A 27660-nucleotide genomic window follows, 5' to 3' on the forward strand; every position below is an offset into this window, starting at 1 on the left:
TATAAATCAATCATTTCACCGTATTAGCGTAAAATAAATATAGACTATGCAGAGCCTTTGGTCCATTCGGATCTATCAGCTGTAGTTACATAGACCCGATGACAATCAAACAGGACCCGAGGGACAGGTTAGAATTTCAGACCAGAATGGGCCCTGGTCTCGGGTATATGAAGACCTCTAATTGACATCCAAAGTCAACAATATGAGTGTGTTGTTATGTCATGATCTGCTTGTAAACTGTGAAATGTTGTCAACTATCCTTCAACTGAATTATAAATACAGTTCCAACTGTCTGTGTGGCTCCTCTTCTTCACTGAAAGTGGATTATGTTGGTCTTTATCGATGACAAGTCAGTATAGTAACATGGTGATAATAAATGAAGGATAACAGATGCTATACACTGACCGCACTGTTGTAAATAATATAACATCAGATAGATAGAAATCTAATGTAATAAAAGCTGTCATGTTTTGGGGCGACAGGTAGCCAGCCTAGTGGTTAGAGCGTTAGACTAGTAACCTGAAAGGTTGCTGGTTCGAATCCCTGAGCTGAAAAGGTACAACTGTTATTGGATGCCGTCATTGTAATTAAAAAATAAAGGTATATATATATATATTTGCATTTGTTTGGCCTGTCTGTCAAAGAGGCTAACAAAACATGCATAAATACTACGCTGATATGACGCTCACGAACATTTCCTGCAGCATCTCATAATCCAGCCCAAACGCACTCGGAAAGTGGATACATTGTTTCCTCTGCTCTACGAGACCTCACCATATCCAATTATTTTCAGCCAAACAGGAAATCAGTTCCAGGTAACCTATTGCTAATGATTATTGTTTGTTTTAATGATGCTTGTAACACGGTCTGTAAACCAACACATTCCAGGATGAAACCGCACTGGTTTCCGCGGCCTGGTTTTGTTGTTCCCCAGCTAGTTAGCTGTTAGCAACACATCTCCCGTCAAAACCCGTTTGTGTAGCTAGCTAGCTAACATGCTAACTTTATTTCAGGGTCACGGTTGAAGTGTGACTTTTATTTAATAGTTAGCCAGCTGTCGACTCATCGTGAGTAAAATGACTGTACCAAGGAAATAGCAAACCGGCTGCTCATTGTTTAGCCACAGATAGCTAAACTATATATGTTGTATAACTAACCTATCTAGGTAGATAGCTCGCAAAATTATGACTTCCCGGCTACCGGTTTATGCAAACAGTTAATCCCTTGAACAAACCTACAGTGTCATTGCGCAAAATGGTACGCAGCATCATCTGGATATTTGTGCAACAAAAATTCAACCTTCAGCTACAATTTCTGCCAAGCCGTCCACGTATGCACCTACGCGTGCACGTTCCATAAATTCGACGCAGTGATGGGAAAAAAAGTGGTTGTCATACTTGAGTAAAAGTAAAGATATCTTAATAGAAAATGACTCAAATAAAAGTCACCCAGTAAAATACTACTTGAGTAAACGTCTAAAAGTATTAGGTTTTAAATATACTTAAGTATCAAAAGTAAATGTAATGCTAGGGACACACCCCAACACTCAGGCATAATTTAAAAACGAAGCATTTGTGTTTAGTGAATCGGCCAGATTAGGTAGGAGGGATGACCAGGGATGTTCTCTTGATAAGTGTGTGAAATTGACCATTTTCATGTCCTGCTAAGCATTCAACATGTAATGGGTGTCAGGGAAACTGTGGAGTAAAAGTACATACTTTTCTTTAGAAATGTAGTGAAGTAAAAGTTCTCAAAAATATAACTATTGTAACGACCCTGTGTTTATAAACGCGGATATCGTCTCTGCCGCTTGAGAATGCTTTTGCGGCACAGTCGATAGCGCGCTGGACTTCGGGGCTAGAAGGTCGAGGGCTCGAGTCCTGCTCCCATCCTGTTTCATTACAATATAAATATTGTGATGATCAATGCATGGTCCGTTTCCCATGACTTTTTCAAGCAAATGAATAAGGAATGTCGTCATAAGAAGCAAAATTCGGGTTTCCATCAAAAAATAATGCAGCTGTGAAGCAGGGAAAAGTAACTAAGTATTTCGGGGTCACAGATCTTCTTCTTCTATGGTATAATGGCGTTCTCAACAATTGGATGTGCATTCCGACACCTACTGTGGGGTGGATAATCAGGAACCTAAAAGGAAATAGTGTGGGTATTTCTTATTTATTTTTTCATACAAACATTATGTATATACTGAGATGATGCATGTATCTCCGCCCTAGTAATGGGAGTGGTTGTCTACAAAGCGGCACGGTGGGCTGTCTAGCTCCCCCTATCCTTTCTTTGAATTGGTCGATACATCTCATTATTGTAATCCTTTTTTGAATATTTGATGAGGGTTGTTGACGTCAACCGCCTGTATTCAATGGATTCGAGATGCTATGCCACTTTAATAATGTTTACATATCTTGCATTACTCATCTCATATGTATATACTGTATTTTATACCATCTATTGCATCTTGCCTTTGCCGCTCGGTCATCTCATCCATATATTTATATGTATATATTCCATCTCTTTACTTAGATTTGTGTGCATTAGGTAGTTGTTGTGGAATTGTTAGATTACTTGTTAGATATTGCTGCACTGTCGGAACTACAAGCACAAGAATTTTGCTACACTCGTGAGAACATCTGCTGACCATGTGTATGCGTGACCAATAACATTTGATTTTATTAATGCTACTAGCCTCATGCCATGAATATGCATAGCCATCTCGAGACAACTCCAAAATAGTGTCCTACTTATATCAGTGCACTCAAACTACTTGAACATTCCGAAAACTCTATTCGATCAAATAAACCTTGTGTAGCAAATAAGCCATTGTTTTTTTGTTGTTGACCAAATTCGACTCACTCTCATTGACCTCCATACAAAAACTCCTTGCTTGGTGGGCAAAACAACGAGAAAACGCCACCTGCTGGAGGGAGACAGATTTGCAGCCAAGTTAGGCATCTCTTCCTATCTGTGTATACAGTCTTGGCCAAAAGTTTTGAGAATGACACAAATATTAATTTTCACAAAGTCTGCTGACTCAGTTTGTATGATGGCAATTTGTGTGACAGGTTAAAGGAAATATTCATAGCCTGTTATACATTAAAAAGTATTAGTAAGTTCATAGTATGTGAGGATCTTAAAACATCTAAGGTTAAAAAGATGCATTCAGTATTAGTTGATAGAGATTGATAACATTCATATAATTGTGTTAAAGTTCAAATCTGTCAAAGGGTACGAATTGTGAGAGTAATGTGTAAACGTTATATTGATTACTTTATTTTGTAGTGCCTAAAAGTGTTAATCTGTGATCTACGAAATGCTCTTAATCTATGAGCCGGAGATCGATTGCTCTGGTCTCCACCCATATTCCTGGGGGAAATCGCGGTCTTTTCTCATTGAACTAAACGTTAAATTGAGAATACAACACCGTATCATTCTCGTGATTATTTCTCCCCTGTTTTCAGGTACTTTATTGATGATAAAAATAGTAATTTAAATGTTATAACTCGCTAACATGTCAAGAGTGTTTAAGGTGTGTCTTAGTAACGTCTTGAGGAAGTTAGAGTTAAGTTTGAAGAGAGTAATATTAGCCCTGCTCGGTTGAAGTGAAGAATCGTACTGAGAGTAGCTGCCATTTTATGTCGATTGTGAATGAACATGGGCGTTGTTAATAAGAAATGTTGCTGTGTTAGTTGTATAATGGGTTTTCTGTTGTTTTGTAATGTGTTACTTTTGTGAAATGATTGAACTAAACGTTGAATTGAGAATACAACACCTTATCACTCTCGTGATTATTTCTCCCCTGTTTTCAGGGGCGTAACATTTGCATATACTCCAGAATGTTATGAAAGGTGATCAGATTAATTGCAAAGTCTCTCTTTGCCATGCAAATGAACTGAATCCCCAAAAAACATTTCCATTGCATTTCAGCCCTGCCACAAAAGGACCAGCTGACATCATGTCAGTGATTCTTTCGTTAACTTCTTATGGCTGGGGGCAGTATTGAGTAGCTTTGATGAATAAGGTGCCCAGAGTAAACTGCCTGCTTACTCATGCCCAGTTCCTAATATATGCATATTATTAGTAGAATATATATGCTAATATATGCATATCATTACTAGTATTGGATAGAAAACACGCTGAAGTTTCTAAAACTGTTTGAATGATGTCTGTGAGTATAATATAACTCATTTGGCAGGCAAAAACCTGAAAAAAAATCCAACCAGGAAGTGGGAAATGTGAGGTTTGTAGTTTTTCAAGTTATTGCCTATCGAATATACAGTGTCTATGGGGTCATATTGCACTTCCTAAGGCTTCCACGAGATGTCAACAGTCTTTAGAACCTTGTTTGACGCTTCTACTGTAAAGGAGGGGGGAATGGGAGCTGAATAAGTCAGAGGTCTGCCAGAGTGCCATGAGCTGACCACCCGCATTCACGTGAGTTAGCTTGCGTTCCATTGCATTTCTACAGACAAAGGAATTCTCCTGTTGGAACATTATTGCAGATTTATGATAAAAACATCCTTAAGATTGATTCTATACATCGTTTGACATGTTTCTACGGACTGTAACGGAATTTTTTGACTTTGTCTGCTCGCGCCTCATGAATTTGGATTACTGGGCTAAACGCGTTAACAAAAGGAGGTATTTGGACATAAATGATGGACTTTATCGAACAAATCAAACATTTATTGTGGAACTGGGATTCCTGGGAGTGCATTCTGATGAAGATCATCAAAAGTAAGTGAATATTTATAATGCTATTTCTGACTTCTGACTCCACAACATGGCGGATATCTGTATGGCTTGTTTTGTTGTCTGAGCGCTGTACTCAGATTATTGCATGGTGTGCTTTTTTGGTAAAGCTTTTTTGAACTCTGACACAGCGGTTGCATTAAGAATAAGTATATCTAAAGTTCCATGCATAACACTTGTATTTTCGTCAACATTTATGATGAGTATTTCTGTAACTTGATGTGGCTCTCTGCAAAATCACCAGATGTTTTGGAACTACTGAACGTAACGCGCCAATGTAAACTCAGATTTTTGTATATAAATATGAACTTTATCGAACAAAACATACATGTATTGTGTAACATGAAGTCCTATGAGTGTCATCTGATGAAGATCATCAAAGGTTAGTGATTAATTTGATCTCTATTTTTGCTTTTTGTGACTCCTCTCTTTGGCTGGAAAAATGGCTGTGTTTTTTGTGACTAGGTGCAGACCTAACATAATCGTTTGGTGTGCTTTCGCCGTAAAGCCTTTTTGAAATCGGACACTGTGGTGGGATTAACAACAAGTTTATATTTTAAAATGGTGTAAAATACTTCTGAGATTTCTGTTATGAATTTGGCGCCCTGCACTTTCACTGGCTGTTGTCATATCGATCCCGTTAGCAGGATCTAAGGCACAAGAAGTTAACACAGGTGTGAGTGTTGACGAGGACAAGGCTGGAGATCACTCTGTCATGCTGATGGAGTTTGAATAACAGACTGGACGCTTCAAAAGAAGGGTGGTGCTTGGAATCATTGTTCTTCCTCTGTCAACCATGGTTATCTGCAAGGAAACACGTGCCGTCATCATTGCTTTGCACAAAAAGGGCTTCACAGGCAAGGATATTGCTGCCAGTAAGATTGCACCTAAATCAACCATTTATCGGATCATCAAGAACTTCAAGGAGAGCGGTTCAATTGTTGTGAAGAAGGCTTCAGGGCATCCAAGAAAGTCCAGCAAGCGCCAGGACCGTCTCCTAAAGTTGATTCAACTGCGGGATCAGGGCACAACCAGTACAGAGCTTGCTCAGGAATGGCAGCAGGCAGGTGTGAGTGCATCTGCACGCACAGTGAGGCGAAGCCTTTTGGAGGATGGCCTGGTGTCAAGAAGGGCAGCAAAGAAGCCACTTCTCTCCAGGAGAAACATCAGGGACAGACTGATATTGAAAAATCAGTCCTTTGTCATGCCAACAGTAAAGCATCCTGAGACCATACATGTGTGGGGTTGCTTCTCTGCCAAGGGAGTGGGCTCACTCACAATTTTGCCTAAGAACACAGCCATGAATAAAGAATGGTACCAACATATCCTCAGAGAGCAACTTCTCCCAACCATCCAGGAACAGTTTGGTGACGAACAATGCCTTTTCCAGCATGATGGAGCACCTTGCCATAGGGCAAAAGTGATAACTAAGTGACTCAACTAAGTGGCTCGTGGAACAAAACATCGATATTTTGGGTCCATGGCCAGGAAACTCCCCAGACCTTAATCCCATTGAGAACTTGTGGTCAATCATCAAGAGGCAGGTGGACAAACAAAACCCCACAAATTCTGACAAACTCCAAGCATCGATTATGCAAGAATAGGCTGCCATCAGTCAGGATGTGGCCCAGAAGTTAATTGACAGCATGCCAGGGCAGATTGCAGAGGTCTTGAAAAAGAAGGGTCAACACTGCAAATATTGACTCTTTGCATCAACTTCATGTAATTGTCAATAAAAGCCTTTGACACTTATGAAATGCTTGTAATTATACTTCAGTATTCCATAGTAACATCTGACAAAAATATCTAAAGACACTGAAGCAGCAAACTTTGTGGAAAGTAATATTTTTCATTCTCAAAACGTTTGGCCATGACTGTCGGTCGCATTCTGTATCATACAGCTATGAAAGTTATATATTTAGAACTACCTGCTCGATTGGAATCCAGTGACGTCTGTGTCTTGAGTGACTTTGTAAATGTATAATTAGTGCGAAAATGTGCAGAATTATCTATATATTTTATACTTGTTATGATAGTTCAAAAGGCCTTTCGCACATCTGAGCTATCTTTATTTGCAGGTGCCTGGTAAGTTGAATAAAATGAGAAAAAAGAAGAAACCTGCACACTGCTATTGATAGTATCACTGCTCTTTAATAAGCTTTACGTACGGGCTTTGAGGCCTTCGTCGGAGCTTTACGTACGGGCCTCGAGGCCTTCGTCGGAGCTTTACGTACGGGCCTCGAGGCCTTCGTCGGAGCTTCTAGTCACAGGAACAGTCTCCAAGTCCACTGAGGTTCTCCAGGAACACTTCTAGTCTCAAGTCCACTGAGGTTACACCCCCAGGAACACTTCTAGTCTCCAAGTCCACTAGTCTCCAAGTCCACTGAGTCTACACCCCCAGGAACACTTCTAGTCTCCAAGTCCACTGAGTCTACACCCCCACACTTCTAGTCCCAAGGAACACTTCTAGTCTCCAAGTCCACTGAGGTTACACCCCCAGGAACACTTCTAGTCTCCAAGTCCACTGAGTTTACACCCCCAGGAACACTTCTAGTCTCCAAGTCCACTGAGTCTACACCCCCAGGAGCGTCGCTGCTCATTTTGCGGCCCTTTAAAGAGTGGCCAATCAGCTTTAATCCACTTGTTTGTCATATTGGACATAAATACTGCACCGTACATAATCGATTGTGTGTCTATAAAACCAGGGTCCAGCCTACTCACTAGAGTCTATAGAAGGGGTGGGCAAACTGTTTGGCTCAAGGGCCACATCGGGATTTTGAAATTCAACGGAGGGTCACATTTTTGGGGGGACCAATTGTTTGTTAAAATCAATTTGAGGGGAACTCCCGAGTGGCACAGCAGTCTAAGGCCCTGCATCGCAGTGCTTGAGGTGTCACTACAGACACGGATTTGATCCCAGGCTGTGTCACAGCTGGTCATGACTGGGAGACCCAGCATCGTCCGGGTTAGGAGAAGGTTTGGAAGGCTGAGATTTCCTTGTCCCATCCCGCTCCAGCGACTCCTGTGGCGGGCCGGGCGTATGCACGCTGACACGGTAGCCAGGTGTACGGTATTTCCTCTGACACATTGGTGCGGCTGACTTCCGGGTTAAGCGGGAATTGTGTCGCATTGTGTGTGGCTTGGCTGGGTCGTGTTTCGGAGGATGCACGGCTCTCGACCTTCGCCTCCCGAGTCCATAAGGGATTTGCAGCAATGGGACAAGACTGTAACTACCAATTGAGATGCCACGAAATTGGAGAGAAAAAGGAAACTTTTTTTTTTTTTTTTTAGGTTTAACTCAGCATCACTCTGTTACCTTGGAATTGTCCCTTATTCTAACACAAGAAAGTACTTCTTTTTTTTTTTAGGGAAAAAGGATTCCTGCTGGACAGGATGTGTGGATAGCTATCTTAGATGTTTGTCTTTTCTGCAGCTATACCACGATCTAGGTTTGTGAAAATCATCCTGAACTCTCTTGGTCTCCTCTTTTAGATCCACCTCAAGCCTACCATGTCTGAACCGGGTTCTGGTTGTGGTGTTCCAGCCCAGAGAAGCTCACAGCAGGGTCCAGAGATGCTGTCAGTGATGCTGGATAACTGCAGTCAAACAGGGGAATTCAATGTGATTGTCAAGGAGGAGGGCGAGGAGAGAGAAATCAATGAGCGGGAGGAGGAAGGGAGAGAGGAGGACAGGAACTCTGTTGACTCAGGTAAATTCAGGCTAACATCCTCTTTGGTTCAGAGGTAAACAACCCAAAATAACTATTGATTTTCTGGTTCATTAAGAAATGTAAACTTACATATGTTTTTGGGTGTTGAATAAAATGTTAATTCAGAATATTTAAGCAAGTTAGCAGGCTAACTCATTGATTCTGCTTTGCAGTATACCCCTCAGGCTTCTGTATGTGTAAGAGGGAAGGCGAGTGCCAAAACAAAAATGGCTACAGACCAATGTGCAATGCATTGTAATTTGACAATTGTATTATATATGTGTGATGCAACAAGCCCCTTGCAAAGTATTTATTTCAATACCCTGTTAATCCTAATGACTATTGAATCCTGCATTGTTAAGCTTAAATACTTTCTCTGTCTGTATCTTACCCTATCTCTGTTTATATTCTTATAGGAGAGGGCCCCAACCCAGACCCAGACAACGAGCCCAGTTCCACAGCATCAAGACTACCTGGGCGTGGGAGTTACCCCTGTCCTCAATGTGAGAAGAGTTTCAGTTCCTCAACTAACCTAAAGAATCATCAAAGAGTACACACTGGAGAGAAACCTTTCGACTGCTCAACATGTGGGAAGAGTTTCAGTGAGAAAGTAAACCTTAAGAGACATGAGAGAGTACATAGTGGAGAAAAGCCTTACCACTGTACCACATGTGGGAAGAACTTCAATCATTCAGGAAGCCTTAAGCAACACCTGCGAATACATACAGGGGAGAAACCTTACCACTGCTCTCTTTGCGGGAAGAGTTTCAGTCGGGCAGGAGACCTGAAGACTCACCAGAGATCCCACAGTGAAGAGAAGCCTTACCACTGCTCTCTTTGTGGGAAGAGTTTCAATCAGCCAGGAAACCTAAAAAGTCATCAGCGAATACACATTGGAGAGAAGCCTGCCTGTGCTTTAAATTTGATTGTCAAAGAGGAGGAGGATGAGAAGGAAATCGATGAGAAGGAAAAGAGAGGAGTTGAGGAAGAAAATAGTTGTGTAATTGACCTAGGTACATCAAGACTTCCTGGTCGTGGGAGTTACCCCTGTCCTCAATGTGGAAAGAGTTTCAGTTCTTCAGGTAATCTAAAAAATCATGACAGAGTACATACTGGAGAGAAACCTTTCCACTGTGCCACATGTGGGAAGAGTTTCAGTGAAAAAGTCAACCTCACGAGACACGAGAGGGTACATAGTGGAGAGAAGCCTTACCACTGCACCCAATGTGGGAAGAGCTTCAATCATTCTGGAAGCCTTAAGGAACATCAAAGAGTACATACAGGGGAGAAGCCGTACCACTGCTCTCTTTGTTGGAAGAGTTTCAGTCAGCCAGGAAACCTTAAGAAACACCAGAGAATACATACAGGGGAGAAGCCTTACCACTGCTCTCTGTGCGGAAAGAATTTCCGTTTCGCAGGAGACCTAAAGAATCATCAGAGATCACACAGTGGAGAGAAGCCTTACCAATGCTCTCTGTGTGGGAAGGGATTCACTCAGCTAAGAATTCTTAAAAGTCATCAGAGGATACATATTGGAGAGACGCCTGTCTGTGCGTTCAATGTATTTCTCCAGGAGGAGGAGAGTGAGAGGGAAATCAATGTGGAGGAAAAGAGAGATGTTGAGGAAGAGGAGGACAATAGTGGTGTAGTTGACCCAGATATATCAAGACTACTTGGTCGTGGTCGTTACCCCTGCCCTCAATGTGAGAAGAGTTTCCGTTCCTCAAGTAATCTAAAAAATCATCAAAGAGTACACACCGGAGAGAAACCTTTCCACTGCTCCCAATGTGGGAGGGGTTTCAGTGAGAAAGTAAACCTTAAGAGACACGAAAGAGTACATAGTGGAGAGAAGCCTTACCACTGCACCACATGTGGGAAGAGTTTCAATCATTCAGGAAGCCTTAAAGAACATCAGAGAATTCATACAGGTGAGAAACCTTACCACTGCTCAATGTGCGGAAATAATTTCCGTTTTGCGGGAGACCTAAAGAATCATCAGAGATCACACAGTGGAGAGAAGCCTTACCACTGCACTCAGTGTGGAGAGAGATTCACTCAGCTAAGAAGTCTAAAAAGGCATGAGCGAATATCCATTGGAGCAAAGCCTGCCTGTGCTTTCAATGTGATTGTCCAAGAGGAGGAGGAGGGAGGAGAGAGAGAAGTTGAGGGAGAGGAGAGTAACTTGAAATAAAGGTGAAGTGAGGATACGTAAGCTAACTCAATAACTGTTGAAATTCACACCTTTCCTTGCAATGGCATCTTCTGTGACAACATGGTCATGGACAGCACCATTTAGGGCTATCTTCATCTTCTTTTACTTCTATGAGTGTATTGGAAGTTCACAAAGGAACTCAACATGAATACCACCACCACCTAATGTGCTGGAGAGTGTATTAATCTGACCTTTATTTTGACAGGGAGTCAATACTGAGATCGAGGTCTCTTTTTCCAGATGAGGCCTGTATAGCACCACAATACACATTAAACTACCAATTCATATACACATGAATACACAATAAACACATTAAACTACACATTCATATGCACGTTAAAATACATGTTATTGTACACAACAATACACGAAAACCAAAACACATTCATAAAAAACAAACCTATTCAGTAACAAGGTCTCATAACCGTCTGAAAGGCCCTGAAGGCACTAATTCCTGCATTGTAGATCGTTCCACACACAAGGCACAAGGAAACGAAAGGCTGATCTACTTAAATCTCTAGACACCAAAGGAGTCTCTATAAAGTTAATAAATCCTCTTATGGATTGGACCCTTTTTTCCCCCTCCAATTTTCACCTAAAATGACATACCCAAATCTAACTGCCTGTAGCTCAGGACCTGAAGCAAGGATATGCATATTCTTGATACTCCCAGGAATGATGGATCATTAACTTATACATTAACTTTCACACATCTAGATGGCCGGGCAGGTTGGGTGTGGAGCCAGAGACAGCAGGGGTTCAAACTGGAGAATCCAGTTCCTATATTTAAATAGAACAATAACAATTTAATGTATCAAATAAAACTAAGCTACATTTTATCTCTGGCTGTGGTAAGTTTTTGTTGTTGTTATGCATTCTCCTCAAACAATAGCATGGTATTTTTCCACTGTAATAGCTACTGTAAATTGAACAGTGCAGTAAGATTAACAGGAATTTAAGCTTTCTGCCCATGTAAGACATGTCTATGTCCTGGAAAGTTTGCCGTTACTTACAATAGTCATGCTAATCAAATTAGCGCACGTTAGCACAACCTGCCCTTTTATAAATAGTATCACCATAATTGAGAACAGGTAGACAGGTTGACTGCCAAATCTGTTTCCTGCGGAATGGAGAGGGACTAGATCTGTTTCCTGCTGACTGGAGAGAGACTAGATCTGTTTCCTGCTGACTGGAGAGAGACTAGATCTGTTTCCTGCTGACTGGAGAGGGACTAGATCTGTTTCCTGCTGACTGGAGAGAGACTAGATCTGTTTCCTGCTGACTGGAGAGAGACTAGATCTGTTTCCTGCTGACTGGAGAGAGAGAGACTAGATCAGTTTTTCTGGACTGGAGAGACTCTGTTTCCTGCTGACTGGAGAGAGACTAGATCAGTTTCCTGCTTACTGGAGAGAGACTATATCAGTTTCCTGCTGAATGGAGAGGGACTAGATCTGTTTCCTGCTGACTGGAGAGGGACTAGATCTGTTTCCTGCTGACTGGAGAGGGACTAGATCTGTTTCCTGCTGACTGGAGAGAGACTAGATCTGTTTCCTGCTGACTGGAGAGAGACTAGATCTGTTTCCTGCTGACTGGAGAGAGACTATATCAGTTTCCTGCTGAATGGAGAGGGACTAGATCTGTTTCCTGCTGACTGGAGAGAGACTAGATCAGTTTTTGTAAAAATAATATTTTAAAAACAGCTCATCGGTCTAGTGTTGGCCATTGTGACGTCATACATTTCATTGTAAACATAAACATCGGATGGTGAGAACAGAGGATTTTTTTACCACCAGCCAATGGGATGACATCACAGAAGCTCTCGCCATTCACACTTCCTGCCAGTTCATTGCGAACGCTTTAACCTACTTTATATCCAGCAAGGTTCTTCTTTCCTGAATATTTTAATATAAAAAAAAATGTATTGCTCAAAATAAGTGACCAAACTACAGGGTTTTTAGGGAAGGGTTTAACATGTCTAAACTGATGAAGGTTTCCAAAAAGCACAGTGGTCTCCATCATTGGGTTATGGAAGGGTTTAACATGTCTAAACTGATGAAGGTTTCCAAAAAGCACAGTGGTCTCCATCATTGGGTTCTGGAAGGGTTTAACATGTCTAAACTGATGAAGGTTTCCAAAAGGCACAGTGGTCTCCATCATTGGGTTCTGGAAGGGTTTAACATGTCTAAACTGATGAAGGTTTCCAAAAAGCACAGTGGTCTCCATCATTGGGTTCTGGAAGGGTTTAACATGTCTAAACTGATGAAGGTTTCCAAAAAGCACAGTGGTCTCCATCATTGGGTTAGGGAAAAAATATGGAACTACCCAGAATTGGCCTGGAGCTGGCCATCTGACCAAACTGAGCAACCGGGGCAAGAAGGACCTTGTTCAGGCAGGTGACCAAGAACCCAATGACCACTGACGGAATTCCAGTGTTCCTGGGCTGAGATGGGAGAACCTGCCAGAAGGACAACCGTCTCTAGAGAGCACTTTATTTGGACTTTATGGGAGAGTGGCCAGACGGACGCCACTCCTAAGAAAAAACCACATGACAGCAGGCCTGGAGTTTGCAAAAAGGCATGTTAAAAAGACTCAGAGCATAAAGGCAAAAATATTCTGTGGTCTGATGAGACAAACATTTAACTATTTGGCCTGAATGCAAAGCTCTATGTCTGAAGGGGAAAAAAACAGGAACAGTTCATCATCCGTCAAACACTATCCCTACCATGAAGCATGGTGGTGGCAGCGTAATGCTATTCAGTGGCAGGTACTGGGAAGCATGGTGGTGGCAGCGTAATGCTATTCAGTGGCAGGTACTGGGAAGACTGATAAGGATATAGGGAACAATGAATGAAACCAAATTAGGGCTGACCCCATTTTTAGTCTACTGGTCGATTGTTCGGTCGATAGGTTGTTGGTCGACCGAGATTTCTTTAGGTGTGCAGTCACAAATATATATATATATATATATATATATATATATATATATATATATATGTCACGGTGCTAAAACATAATGTTCAGTGCGCCGTTGAATTTGGCGCCATTTCCTAGACCATGTTGCTATGTGCATAACAGCACAGTTGACCCTCGTATTGGTGTTGTTTACACTATTCCCAACGGGCAGAAGAATAATATTATAATCTTAAAACAGCCTCTGTTTGTCACGCATAATATGCCTGCAGCTCTGGCTCCTACACCCTCCTCCTCTCTCTTCATCTCCTTCATCTTTGTTGTTATTGGCGCAATCGTCATTATAATAACGTCATTGTCATTCCTAGTAGGCTTCTTATAATAGTGCTCTTCCGTAACCGCCATCGTAGCTGTAGGCTTAAGAGCGCGTCCTGTTTTTAGTCTTAATACTGTAACGTCGCTCCACTGTGTCAATCAATCATTTGTTCGTTTTCGTTTCGTGTCATCGCACAGCATGCGAGTCTTTCATGCAATCAAGCATTTTAGTTTTAACATGAAAGAACAAAGGGAGTTTTGGGTAATTAGCCTGAACAATAAATAAACCGGCCTAAACAACACATAAACCGGCCTGAACAATAAATAAACCGGCCTAAACAACACATAAACCGGCCTGAACAACACATAAACCGGCCTAAACAACACATAAACCGGCCTGAACAATAAATAAACCGGCCTAAACAACACATAAACCGGCCTAAACAACACATAAACAACACATAAACCGGCCTAAACAACACATAAACCGGCCTGAACAACACATAAACCGGCCTAATAAACCGGCCTGAACAACACATAAACCGGCCTGAACAACACATAAACTGAACAACACATAAACCGGCCTGAACAACACATAAAAACAACACATAAACCGGCCTAAACAACACATAAACCGGCCTGAACAACACATAAACCGGCCTAAACAACACATAAACCGGCCTAAACAACCATAAACCGGCCTGAACAACACATAAACCGGCCTGAACAACACATAAACCGGCCTGAACAACACATAAACCGGCCTGAACAACACATAAACCGGCCTGAACAACACATAAACCGGCCTAAACAACACATAAACCGGCCTGAACAACACATAAACCGGCCTGAACAACACATAAACCGGCCTAAACAACACATAAACCGGCCTAAACAACACATAAACCGGCCTGAACAACACATAAACCGGCCTGAACAACACATAAACCGCCTGAACAACACATAAACCGGCCTGAACAACACATAAACCGGCCTGAACAACACATAAACCGGCCTAAACAACACGGCCTAAACAACACATAAACCGGCCTGAACAACACATAAACCGGCCTGAACAACACATAAACCGCCTGAACAACACTAAACCGGCCTGAACAACACATAAACCGGCCTAAACAACACATAAACCGGCCTAAACAACACATAAACCGGCCTAAACAATAAATAAACCGCAATTCACAAATCCATGCAACTGTTTTAGTCTTTGCTGTAATAAAGGATTTCTATATTTTGTTTTTACAAAAAAAATGGAATTTAGTGTTGTTTACGCTGTTCCAAACATGTTTCAATGGTTGAGGGAGTAGGTGTTAGAGGAATTCTAAATTCCTATATGTTTTGTAGCCAAAACGAAATTCACACTCTCTCTATTTCATAATAAGTTGTAAATGTATAGTTTTGCATGAAATAGAAAGGGACCAGTCTTAAAAACAAGTTCAGCATTTATTCTTGATGAGTACTGACCCAAAATACAAAGAACATTTCATTTTAAAGAGAAGATCAAAATGACGTCATCAGTTCTCACACTTTCTCCGATCCACACAATAGCGCAGTGTCTTCAGGTCTGGAGATTGTCTTCTACTCCCCTCATAAAACAAACATTCCAGTCTGTCTAAAAGATATACTCTTCTCCACTAATGGAACATCAAAGAACATTCTTATCTGTCTGAAAATATATACCATCCCTCTTCCTTAAACCTGCAAGGTACAGACAATTCATTTGTTTTAACTACATTTTCATTCCTAGTTTTACTAAAAACCCATACATTTCATACCACCACATAATAGTATTAAAATAAATGGTTCTAATTTAAATGTATACATAATTAATAATTTCAACTATAGTTTCCTCCAACAGTAGGGAATGTTTTTCCGAAACAAATTATGTATTTTGATAACAGACTTTTTGAGTCAGAGAAACAAGTAAGAAACAACAATGGGTGTAATTATGGTGCAGCTTCAGCATGGACAGACAGAGATAAACACTGTGGTGTGGGGCCTGTTCACTGCAGTAGGGAGGAGACAGAGATAAACACTGTGGTGTGGGGCCTGTTCACTGCAGTTCACTGGGAGGAGACAGAGATAAACACTGTGGTGTGGCGCCTGTTCACTGCAGTAGGGAGGAGAGAGAGACAACACTGTGGTGTGGGGCCTGTTCACTGTAGTAGGGAGGAGAGAGACAGAGATAAACACTGTGGTGTGGGGCCTGTTCACTGCAGTAGGGAGGAGAGAGAGACAGAGATAAACACTGTGGTGTGGGGCCTGTTCACTGTAGTAGGGAGGAGAGAGAGACAACAGAGATAAACACTGTGGTGTGGGGCCTGTTCACTGTAGTAGGGAGGGAGAGAGACAACAGAGATAAACACTGTGGTGTGGGGCCTGTTCACTGCAGTAGGGAGGAGAGACAACAGAGATAAACACTTACTGTGGTGTGGGGCCTGTTCACTGCAGTAGGGAGGAGAGAGACAGAGATAAACACTTACTGTGGTGTGGGGCCTGTTCACTGCAGTAGGGAAGAGAGACAACAGAGATAAACACTTACTGTGGTGTGGGGCCTGTTCGCTGCAGTAGGGAGGAGAGAGAGACAACGTGCGCCTGTCACACAAGCACTTGCTTTCATTTCTTTTTAACACAGTGTGGCCATCGGGCTCCCTCTTCAGTCATTTGTTTGTCTTAATTATTTCATCAAATGGTGCGCTTAAAGCATCAGACAAGCTCAGTGCATATAGTTGATTTTTATTCAAACACATATGGAAAAATACACGTTTAAACATTTCGACCATTTACAGATTGGTAAAAAAAAAACAGACGACTCTCGGTCGACCAATTTATACATTTTTTTTTGTGGGGAAAAGCTCTAAGCCAAATAAAGACAAATCCTTAATGAGAACATGCTTCAGAGTGCAAACGACCTTAGACTGGGGGTGAAGATGACTTTCCAACAGGACGATGACCCCAAGCACACAGCCAAAGCAACGCTGGAATGACTTCAGAACAAGAATGTGAAAGTCCTTGAGTGGCCCAGCTAAAGCCCAGCCTTGAATCCCATTGAAAATCTGTGGAAAGACTTGAAGATTGCTGTTCACTACTGCTCCTCATCTAACTCAACAGAGCTTGAAAAAAGCTGCAAGGAAGAATGGGAGAAAATCCCCAAATCCAGATGTACAAAGCTGATACAGACATACCCAAGATGACTCAAAGCTGATCCAGACATACCCAAGATGACTCAAAGCTGATACAGACATACCCAAGATGACTCAAAGCTGATACAGACATACCCAAGACGACTCAAAGCTGATCCAGACATACCCAAGATGACTCAAAGCTGATCCAGACATACCCAAGATGACTCGAAGCTGATACAGACATACCCAAGATGACTCAAAGCTGTAATCACAGCCAAAGGTGCTCCTACAAAGTATTTACTCAATGGTTTTATTGACTCAAGGATGTGAACACTTATGTAAATGAGTTATTTCTGTAACTGAATTTTCAATTTTAAAAAATCGCGATACATTTCTATAAACACGTTTTCACTGTGTCATTATGGGGTATTGGTGTGTAGATGGGTGAGGGACAAAAATATTCACATTTTAATTTCAGGCTGTAACACAACAAAATGTGTAATGAAGTACTTTCTGAAGTCTCTGTAGGTGAGAACTGTACCTCAGACAGGATCACCTTCTCAGTGGGAGGAGTCAGTTTATTCATGTTAATTGACTCCGGGGGCCACGAGTAACATAGTAGATGAGAGCACATGGGGAATCACGAGTAACATAGTAGATGAGAGCACATGGGAAATCACGAGTAACATAGTAGATGAGAGCACATGGGGAATCACGAGTAACATAGTAGATGAGAGCACATGGGAAATCATGAGTAACATAGTAGATGAGAGCACATGGGAAATCACAAGTAACATTGTAGATGAGAGCGCATGGGAAATCATGAGTAACATAGTAGATGAGAGCACATGGGAAATCATGAGTAACATAGTAGATGAGAGCACATGGCAAATCACGAGTAACATTGTAGATGAGAGCACATGGGAAATGTTGAAAGCCAAGATAATCAGGTGCCGTTCATCACTGACTGATAAACAGCTATTTGCATACTCATCACTGACTGATAAACAGCTATATGCATACTCATCACTGACTGATAAACAGCTATATGCATACTCATCACCGACTGATAAACAGCTATATGCATACTCATCACTGACTGATAAACAGCTGTATGCATACTCATCACTGACTGATAAACAGCTATATGCATACTCATCACTGACTGATAAACAGCTATATGCATACTCATCACTGACTGATAAACAGCTATATGCATACTCATCACTGACTGATAAACAGCTATATGCATACTCATCACTGACTGATAAACAGCTATATGCATACTCATCACTGACTGATAAACAGCTATATGCATACTCATCACTGACTGATAAACAGCTATATGCATACTCACCACTGACTGATAAACAGCTATATGCATACTCATCACTGACTGATAAACAGCTATATGCATACTCACCACTGACTGATAAACAGCTATATGCATACTCATCACTGACTGATAAACAGCTGTATGCATACTCATCACTGACTGATAAACAGCTGTATGCATACTCATCACTGACTGATAAACAGCTATATGCATACTCATCACTGACTGATAAACAGCTATATGCATACTCATCACTGACTGATAAACAGCCATATGCATACTCATCACTGACTGATAAACAGCTGTATGCATACTCATCACTGACTGATAAACAGCTATATGCATACTCATCACTGACTGATAAACAGCTGTATGCATACTCATCACTGACTGATAAACAGCTGTATGCATACTCATCACTGACTGATAAACAGCTGTATGCATACTCATCACTGACTGATAAACAGCTGTATGCATACTCATCACTGACTGATAAACAGCTATATGCATACTCATCACTGACTGATAAACAGCTATATGCATACTCATCACTGACTGATAAACAGCTGTATGCATACTCATCACTGACTGATAAACAGCTATATGCATTTTCATCATGACTGATAAACAGCTATGCATACTCATCACTGACTGATAAACAGTGGACGTATGCATACTCATCAGGTAAAGAGACTCACAGTAAAAGTGTTTTTCACATGCCAAATAAAGCTAGGCAAGCGCAGGCTGAGTTCACTGTGAAATGTGGAGATGGAGAGCTGTTGCTAGGTAAAGAGACTGACATTAAATTGGGGTGTTGACATAGCAGCCGTGGGAGATGTAAAGACGCAGATAAAACAGCAGTAACCCAGGTTGTTTGAAGGGGGAGATCAACCTACATGTTGAAGGGGAGAGATCAACCTACATGTTGAAGGGGGAGATCAACCTACATGTTGAAGGGGAGATCAACCTACATGTTGAAGGGGGAGAGATCAACCTACATGTTGAAGGGGTAGGAGATCAACCTACATGTTGAAGGGGGAGATCAACCTACATGTTGAAGGGGAGATCAACCTACATGTTGAAGGGGGGAGATCAACCTACATGTTGAAGGGGGAGATCAACCTACATGTTGAAGGGGGAGATCAACCTACATGTTGAAGGGGGAGAGATCAACCTACATGTTGAAGGGGTAGGAGATCAACCTACATGTTGAAGGGGTAGGAGATCAACCTACATGTTGAAGGGGAGATCAACCTACATGTTGAAGGGGGAGATCAACCTACATGTTGAAGGGGGGAGATCAACCTACATGTTGAAGGGGAGATCAACCTACATGTTGAAGGGGGAGAGATCAACCTACATGTTGAAGGGGAGAGATCAACCTACATGTTGAAGGGGGAGAGATCAACCTACATGTTGAAGGGGGAGAGATCAACCTACATGTTGATAGCAGATCAACCTACATGTTGAAGGGGTAGGAGATCAACCTACATGTTGAAGGGGAGATCAACCTACATGTTGAAGGGGGAGATCAACCTACATGTTGAAGGGGTAGCAGATCAACCTACATGTTGAAGGGGTAGGAGATCAACCTACATGTTGAAGGGGGAGATCAACCTACATGTTGAAGGGGGAGATCAACCTACATGTTGAAGGGGGGAGATCAACCTACATGTTGAAGGGGCACAAACCCCTAGCACAAACCTTTAGGCGTGTTCCATTCCACCTGAGAGAAGCTGTGGACCAATAGCACAGACCTTTATGTCTGAGAGAAGCTGTGAACCAATAGCACAGACCTTTAGGCGTGTTCCATTCCACCTGAGAGAAGCTGTGGACCAATAGCACAGACCTTTAGGCTTGTTCCATTCCTCCTGAGAGAAGCTGTGGACCAATAGCACAGACCTTTATGTCTGAGAGAAGCTGTGAACCAATAGCACAGACCTTTAGGCGTGTTCCATTCCACCTGAGAGAAGCTGTGGACCAATAGCACAGACCTTTAGGCGTGTTCCATTCCACCTGAGAAAAGCTGTGGACCAATAGCACAGACCTTTATGTCTGAGAGAAGCTGTGAACCAATAGCACAGACCTTTAGGCGTGTTCCATTCCACCTGAGAGAAGCTGTGGACCAATAGCACAGACCTTTAGGCTTGTTCCATTCCTCCTGAGAGAAGCTGTGGACCAATAGCACAGACCTTTATGTCTGAGAGAAGCTGTGAACCAATAGCACAGACCTTTAGGCGTGTTCCATTCCACCTGAGAGAAGCTGTGGACCAATAGCACAGACCTTTAGGCGTGTTCCATTCCACCTGAGAAAAGCTGTGGACCAATAGCACAGACCTTTATGTCTGAGAGAAGCTGTGGACCAATAGCACAGACCTTTATGTCTGAGAGAAGCTGTGGACAAATAGCACAGACCTTTATGTCTGAGAGAAGCTGTGGACCAATAGCACAGACCTTTATGTCTGAGAGAAGCTGTGGACCAATAGCACAGACCTTTATGTCTGAGAGAAGCTGTGGACCAATAGCACAGACCTTAAGGATAAGGAACGACAAAACATGGATTTAATGGAGAGAGTGGATGGTGTCCACACCCTGAGTGAATCTGGTAGTGTTCGTGCCAATATGGTGAATCTGGTAGTGTTCGTGCCAATATGGTGAATCTGGTAGTGTTCGTGCCAATATGGTGAATCTGGTAGTTTTAGTGCCAAAGCCGGATGGCGATATAAGACTGTCTGGACATGAGAGAAGCGAACACAGCGATCATACCTGGCAGATACCCAATCCTTACAGTGGATGAACTTTAGCAAGGAATGAATGGGTTGACTGTCACGTTCAGTAAACTGGATCTTAAATGGGGCTTAAATCATCACCTGGAGCGAACCCCAGACATAACGACGTTTGCAGTGCATAATGGGATATACAGATATAAAAGACTCTGGAGTTCCATCGGAGAGCGAGAACGTATCAACGTGACGTCGCAACAGCAACTGGCAGGCATCGAGGGGTTAGGAGAACATATCGGATGACATCATTGTCCACGTCCCAGACGAAGGACCAGCGGGGCTAGAATGCTGTCCTCAATAGGCTGACTGTCCTCAATAGGCTGACTGTCCTCAATAGGCTGACTGTCCTCAATAGGCTGACTGTGAGCTGACTCTCAGCTCAGAGAAATGTCAGTTCAACATGGGGGCAAATGGGTGTTTTAAATGAGCCCACAGCTGAAATAGTGAGAGCAGAGTGGTGAGCAGAGTGGAGAGCAGAGTGGAGCAGAGTGGAGAGCAGAGTGGAGAGCAGAGTGGTGAGCAGAGTGGAGAGTGGAGAGCAGAGTGGTGAGCAGAGTGGTGAGCAGAGTGGTGAGCAGAGTGATGAGCAGAGTGGAGAGCAGAGTGGTGAGCAGAGTGGGCAGAGCAGAGTGGAGAGCAGAGTGGAGAGCAGAGTGGTGAGCAGAGTGGTGAGCAGAGTGGTGAGCAGAGTGGTGAGCAGAGTGGAGAGCAGAGTGGAGAGCAGAGTGGAGAGCAGAGTGGAGAGCAGAGTGGAGAGCAGAGTGGAGAGCAGAGTGGTGAGCAGAGTGGAGAGCAGAGTGGAGAGCAGAGTGGAGAGCAGAGTGGAGAGCAGAGTGGAGAGCAGAGTGGATGAGCAGAGTGGAGAGCAGAGTGGAGAGCAGAGTGGAGAGCAGAGTGGAGAGCAGAGTGGTGGAGAGCAGAGTGGAGAGCAGAGTGGTGAGCAGAGTGGTGAGCAGAGTGGAGAGCAGAGTGGAGAGCAGTGGTGAGCAGAGTGGAGAGCAGAGTGATGAGCAGAGTGGAGAGCAGAGTGGAGAGCAGAGTGATGAGCAGAGTGATGAGCAGAGTGGAGAGCAGAGTGGAGAGCAGAGTGGTGAGCAGAGTGGAGAGCAGAGTGGAGAGCAGAGTGGAGAGCAGAGTGATGAGCAGAGTGGAGAGCAGAGCAGAGTGGAGAGCAGAGTGAGAGCAGAGTGATGAGCAGAGTGGAGTGAGCAGAGTGGAGAGCAGAGTGGAGAGCAGAGTGATGAGCAGAGTGGAGAGCAGAGTGGAGAGCAGAGTGGAGAGCAGAGTGGAGAGCAGAGTGATGAGCCTGAGACGACATCAGAGGTTTGTGTCTTTCTAGTTCCCCACTACGGAACAGGAAACAGAAGAAGAAGAAGAAGAAGAAGAAGGCATTCCAGTCATTTTAAAGAGGAACCGTCTGAAGCCGTCGACACTCTCGCATACTTTGACAAAGACACTCCCACAAAAACCAGAGGGCCTATAGGAGCACTGATCCTGCAAGAACAACACAGAGAAATGGTTCCAGTCTGTTCTGTCAAATCAAATCAAATTTATTTATATAGCCCTTCGTACATCAGCTGATATCTCAAAGTGCTGTACAGAAACCCAGCCTAAAACCCCAAACAAGCAAGCAATGCAGGTGTAGAAGCACGGAGTGTGAGCAGGAGTCTGAACGCAGATATTCACAAAGTGAGCGTCAGGCCCCTTTGTGTTGGTTTGGCCTTGTGAAAGGCTTCAGCCATATGTATACGGCAGGCAGTTTGATCCAGTGACTGATCATAAGGCGTTAGAGGCTATTGACAGTCCTCTCGCTCAAAGCCGTGCGCTCCTATCGAATGGTGGGGTGCTGAGACTCCAACAATAGGACTTTTGTGTTGTCCACATATCAGGGATCAGGGGGGAACAACATGGCTGACCCTCTGTCTCGTCTAATTGAAGAGACTGCAGTGAAAGACTCTCAAACACACACACACACACACAGAGACAAACACACACACACACACACAGAGACAAACACACACACACACACAGAGACAAACACACACACACACACACACAGAGACAAACACACACACACACACACACACACACAGAGACAAACACACACACACAACACACACACACAGAGACAAACACACACACACACACACACACACACACACACACACACAGAGACACAACACACACACACACACACACACACAAACACACACACACACACACACACACAGAGACAAACACACACACACACACAGAGACAAACACACACACACACACACACACACACACACACACACACACAGAGACAAACACACACACACACACACAGAGACACACACACACACACACACACACACATACACGGAGCAGAGGAGAGCGTGAGATTTGTGGCTGTGAAACCATCTCCAAATGCAATGAGACCACAAGGGAAGTGGAGGAAGCATCAGCTACAGACAAAGAGCCAATAGAGCTGAGAAATGCTCTGCAGAGTGGGTGTTATGAGACATGCCAGGCCTGTAGAAAATGAACTGTGTATAATCCGACATTCCTAAGGGGAACAGGCATTGTTTTGCCACGTGGGCTTTGTGTGACGGCTGTAGCCTTAGATCACCAGGGACATGTGGGCATTGTAGTCACAAAACTACATGTCATGGATAAGCACGATGGCGGGGAATTGTAGTCACAAAACTACACGTCATGGATAAGCACGATGGCGGGGCATTGTAGTCACAAAACTACATGTCATGGATAAGCACGATGGTGGGGCATTGTAGTCACAAAACTACATGTCATGGGTAAAGCACGATGGCCAGACATTGTACAAGGCTGCAGAGAGACACGCCAAGTCCTGCCATGGTTGTCTGATTGTAGCACGACCAGACGTGCCAGAACCTCCGAGACCCACAGAGCTACCTGAAGGGCCGCGGCAGGACGTCACCAACTGACCTATTGGGTCCACTACCAACAGGACACTCAGTACTAGTAGTTGTAGACTATTACAGCAGATATTATGAATATGATATCATGCAATCTACTACCACAGGAAAAAAAAGGTGATTGATAGTCTGGAGACTATTTTCAGTCGTCATGGTCTCCCATGAACAATCCCATCAGATTGTGGACCACAGTACCTGTCCTCCCAGTTCCAGAACTTCTGCCGGGGGAAAATGATGCTGAGCAGAAAGGGAAATCCAAGATCTATGCAGACAACTGTCGCAGAGCCGAACACTCATGACATGGACATCGGAGACCAGGTTCTCCTAAAACAGGACAAAAACAGACAAGTTCAGAACAACCTTCAACACTGTGATCAATATAGAGGGAAAAAATGTGGTTGTTCCATCTCCAACTGGAGCCAGGTATTCCAGCAATACAACATTCATGAAGAGCTATAGAATTGAGGAGCCAAATCCACAACCAAAGGACAGAGACTGACAGAGACTGCGGAAACAGAGTCCTACTCTGAGACATTACATAGAGTCCAAACCAGAGACTGACAGAGACTGCGGAAACAGAGTCCTACTCTGAGACATTACATAGAGTCCAAACCAGAGACTGACAGAGACTGCGGAACAGAGTCCTACTCTGAGACCATAGTCCAAACCAGAGACTGACAGAGACTGCGGTCCAAACCAGATCACCACAAAGAGTCCAAACAGGACACCCAAGAACAGAGTCCAGGCCTCACAGACTAATTCAACTGCCACAGAAGTAAACTAACAGACTTAGTCATTTAAATAATGATCCTGTACTCTAAGGGGTAAATAAAACAAGCATAAACTGGAAAAAAAATGACAAGAACAAAGGACTAATGTGAAGACTCTGAATGTTTGAATTATGTTGTGAAAAAGGTGCAAAATGTTGTGTTACGGTAAGAAAATAATAATAATACTGTTTTGTTTTGTTTTTCTTAGTAGTAGGCTTAAAAGGAAAATCCATTAGGAGAACAGAAATAAGACATTGAACAGATTTCAGTTGTTTATTGGTAACACAACTGTTGCTATACAGGTAAAGAATGAGTGTTGTCGTGTACAGTCGTTATAATTTTCAAAAAAAAAAAAAAAAAAAAAAAGGTTAAATTGATACACACCTTGATAGGGTTATTGTTCCCATACGGCCATATCTTCAAGTTACAGCGCTTGTTTATGGAAAACAGATGGAATACAAGAGGCGACCACCTGTGCCAATTAGCTGTCTTAGCATGCTCCAAACACCTGTGTGTAAGTGTAACTCGGGAAGAGTAGTGGAAGTGTAGTTTAGTAGGATGGGGGCTCCATAGCTGTATGGATCTGTAACTGCTACAGTGTAGTTTAGTAGGATGGAGGCTCCATAGCTGTATGGAACTGCTACAGTGTAGTTTAGTAGGATGGAGGCATCTGTAACTGCTACAGTGTAGTTTAGTAGGATGGAGGCTGTATGGGTCTGTAACTGCTACAGTGTAGTTTAGTAGGATGGAGGCTGTATGGGTCTGTAACTGCTACAGTGTAGTTTAGTAGGATGGAGGCTGTATGGGTCTGTAACTGCTACAGTGTAGTTTAGTAGGATGGAGGCTGTATGGATCTGGCTACAGTGTAGTTTAGTAGGATGGAGGCATCTGGTCAGTGTAGTTTAGTAGGATATCTGTTCTACTACAGTGTAGTTTAGTAGGATGGAGGCATCTGCAGTGTAGTTTGTAGGATGGGGTCTGTAACTACTACTACAGTGTGGAGTTTACAGTGTAGTTTAGGATGGAGGCATCTGTAACTACTACAGTGTAGTTTAGTAGGATGGAGGCATGGATCTGTTACTACTACAGTGTAGTTTAGTAGGATGGAGGCTGTATGGGTCTGTAACTGCTACAGTGTAGTTTAGTAGGATGGAGGCTGTATGGGTCTGTAACTACTACAGTGTAGTTTAGTAGGATGGAGGCTGTATGGGTCTGTAACTGCTACAGTGTAGTTTAGTAGGATGGAGGCTGTATGGATCTGTTACTGCTACAGTGTACAGTCGTGGCCAAAAGTTTTGAGAATGACACAAATATTAATTTCCACAAAGTTTGCTGCTTCAGTGTCTTTAGATATTTTTGTCAGATGTTACTATGGAATACTGAAGTATAATTACAAGCATTTCATAAGTGTCAAAGTCTTTTATTGACAATTACATGAAGTTGATGCAAAGAGTCAATATTTGCAGTGTTGACCCTTCTTTTTCAAGACCTCTGCAATCTGCCCTGGCATGCTACCGATTAACTTCTGGGCCACATCCTGACTGATGGCAGCCCAGTCTTTGATAATCAATGCTTGGAGTTTGTCAGAATTTGTGGGGTTTTGTTTGTCCACCCGCCTCTTTAGGATTGACCAAGTTCTCAATGGGATTAAGGTCTAGGGAGTTTCCTGGCCATGGACCCAAAATATCGATGTTTTGTTCCCAGAGCCACTTAGTTATCACTTTTGCCTTATGACAAGGTGCTCCATCATGCTGACAAGGTATTGTTCATCACAAAACTGTTCCTGGATGGTTGGGAGAAGTTGCTCTCGGAGGATGTGCTGGTACCATTCTTTATTCATGGCCGTGTTCTTAGGCAAATTTGTGAGTGAGCCCAGTCCCTTGGCTGAGAAGCAACCCCACACATGAAGGATCTCAGGATGCTTTACTGTTGGCATGACACAGGACTGATGGTAGCGCTTACCTTGTCTTCTCCAGACAAGCTTTTTTCCGGATGCCCCAAACAATCTTGAAGGGGATTCATCAGAGAAAATTACTTTACCCCAGTCCTCAGCAGTCCAATCCCTGTACCTTTTGCAGAATATCAGTCTGTCCCTGATGTTTTTCCTGGAGAGAAGTGGCTTCTTTGCTGCCCTTCTTGACACCAGGCCAACCTCCAAAAGTCTTCGCCTCACTGTGCAAGCAGATGCAATCACACCTGCCTGCTGCCATTCCTGAGCATCTCTGTACTGGTGGTGCCCCGATCCCGAAGCTGAATCAACTTTAGGAGACGGTCCTGGCGCTTGCTGGACTTTCTTGGGCGCCCTGAAGCCTTCTTCACAACAATTGAACCGCTCTCCTTGAAGTTCTTGCCTGTGAAGCCCTTTTTGTGCAAAGCAATGATGACGGCATGTGTTTCCTTGCAGGTAACCATGGCTGACAGAGGAAGAACAATGATTCCAAACACCACCCTCCTTTTGAAGCTTCCAGTCTGTTATTCGAACTCCATCAGCATGACGGAGTGATCTCCAGCCTTTTCCTCGTCAACACTCACCTGTGTTAACGAGAGAATCCCTGACGTGATGTCAGCTGGTCCTTTTTGTGGCAGGGCTGAAATGCAGTGGAAATGTTTTTTGGGGGGTTCAGTTCATTTGCATGGCAAAGAGGGACTTCGCAATTAATTTCAGTTTATCTGATCACTCTTCAGAACATTCTGGAGTATATGCAAATTGCCATCATACAAACTGAGGCAGCAGACTTTGTGAAAATTGATATTTGTGTCATTCTCAAAACTTTTGGCCAAG

General features: G+C 43.1%; 1 protein-coding gene across 1 annotated transcript; it reads left to right on the top strand.

Moving 5' to 3' along the window:
- Window positions 1-713: 713 nt before the first annotated feature.
- LOC112242184 (zinc finger protein 345) lies at window positions 714-11524 on the top strand. Its single transcript, XM_042317682.1, has 3 exons — window positions 714-815; window positions 8257-8473; window positions 8890-11524. Exons 2-3 carry the CDS (start codon window positions 8275-8277, stop codon window positions 10662-10664), a joined length of 1974 nt encoding a protein of 657 aa, XP_042173616.1. The 5' UTR covers window positions 714-815; window positions 8257-8274; the 3' UTR covers window positions 10665-11524.
- Window positions 11525-27660: the final 16136 nt, after the last annotated feature.

Source organism: Oncorhynchus tshawytscha, unplaced genomic scaffold (genome assembly GCF_018296145.1).
Source record: "Oncorhynchus tshawytscha isolate Ot180627B unplaced genomic scaffold, Otsh_v2.0 Un_contig_3872_pilon_pilon, whole genome shotgun sequence".
NCBI lineage: Eukaryota > Metazoa > Chordata > Actinopteri > Salmoniformes > Salmonidae > Oncorhynchus > Oncorhynchus tshawytscha.

Coding starts and splice junctions, on each gene's coding strand:
- LOC112242184 (XM_042317682.1), top strand. CDS start 8,275: ATGTCTGAACCGGGTTCTGGTTGTGGTGTTCCAGCCCAGAGAAGCTCA. Junction 8,474..8,889: donor CAGGAACTCTGTTGACTCAG/GTAAATTCAGGC, acceptor ATATTCTTATAG/GAGAGGGCCCCAACCCAGAC.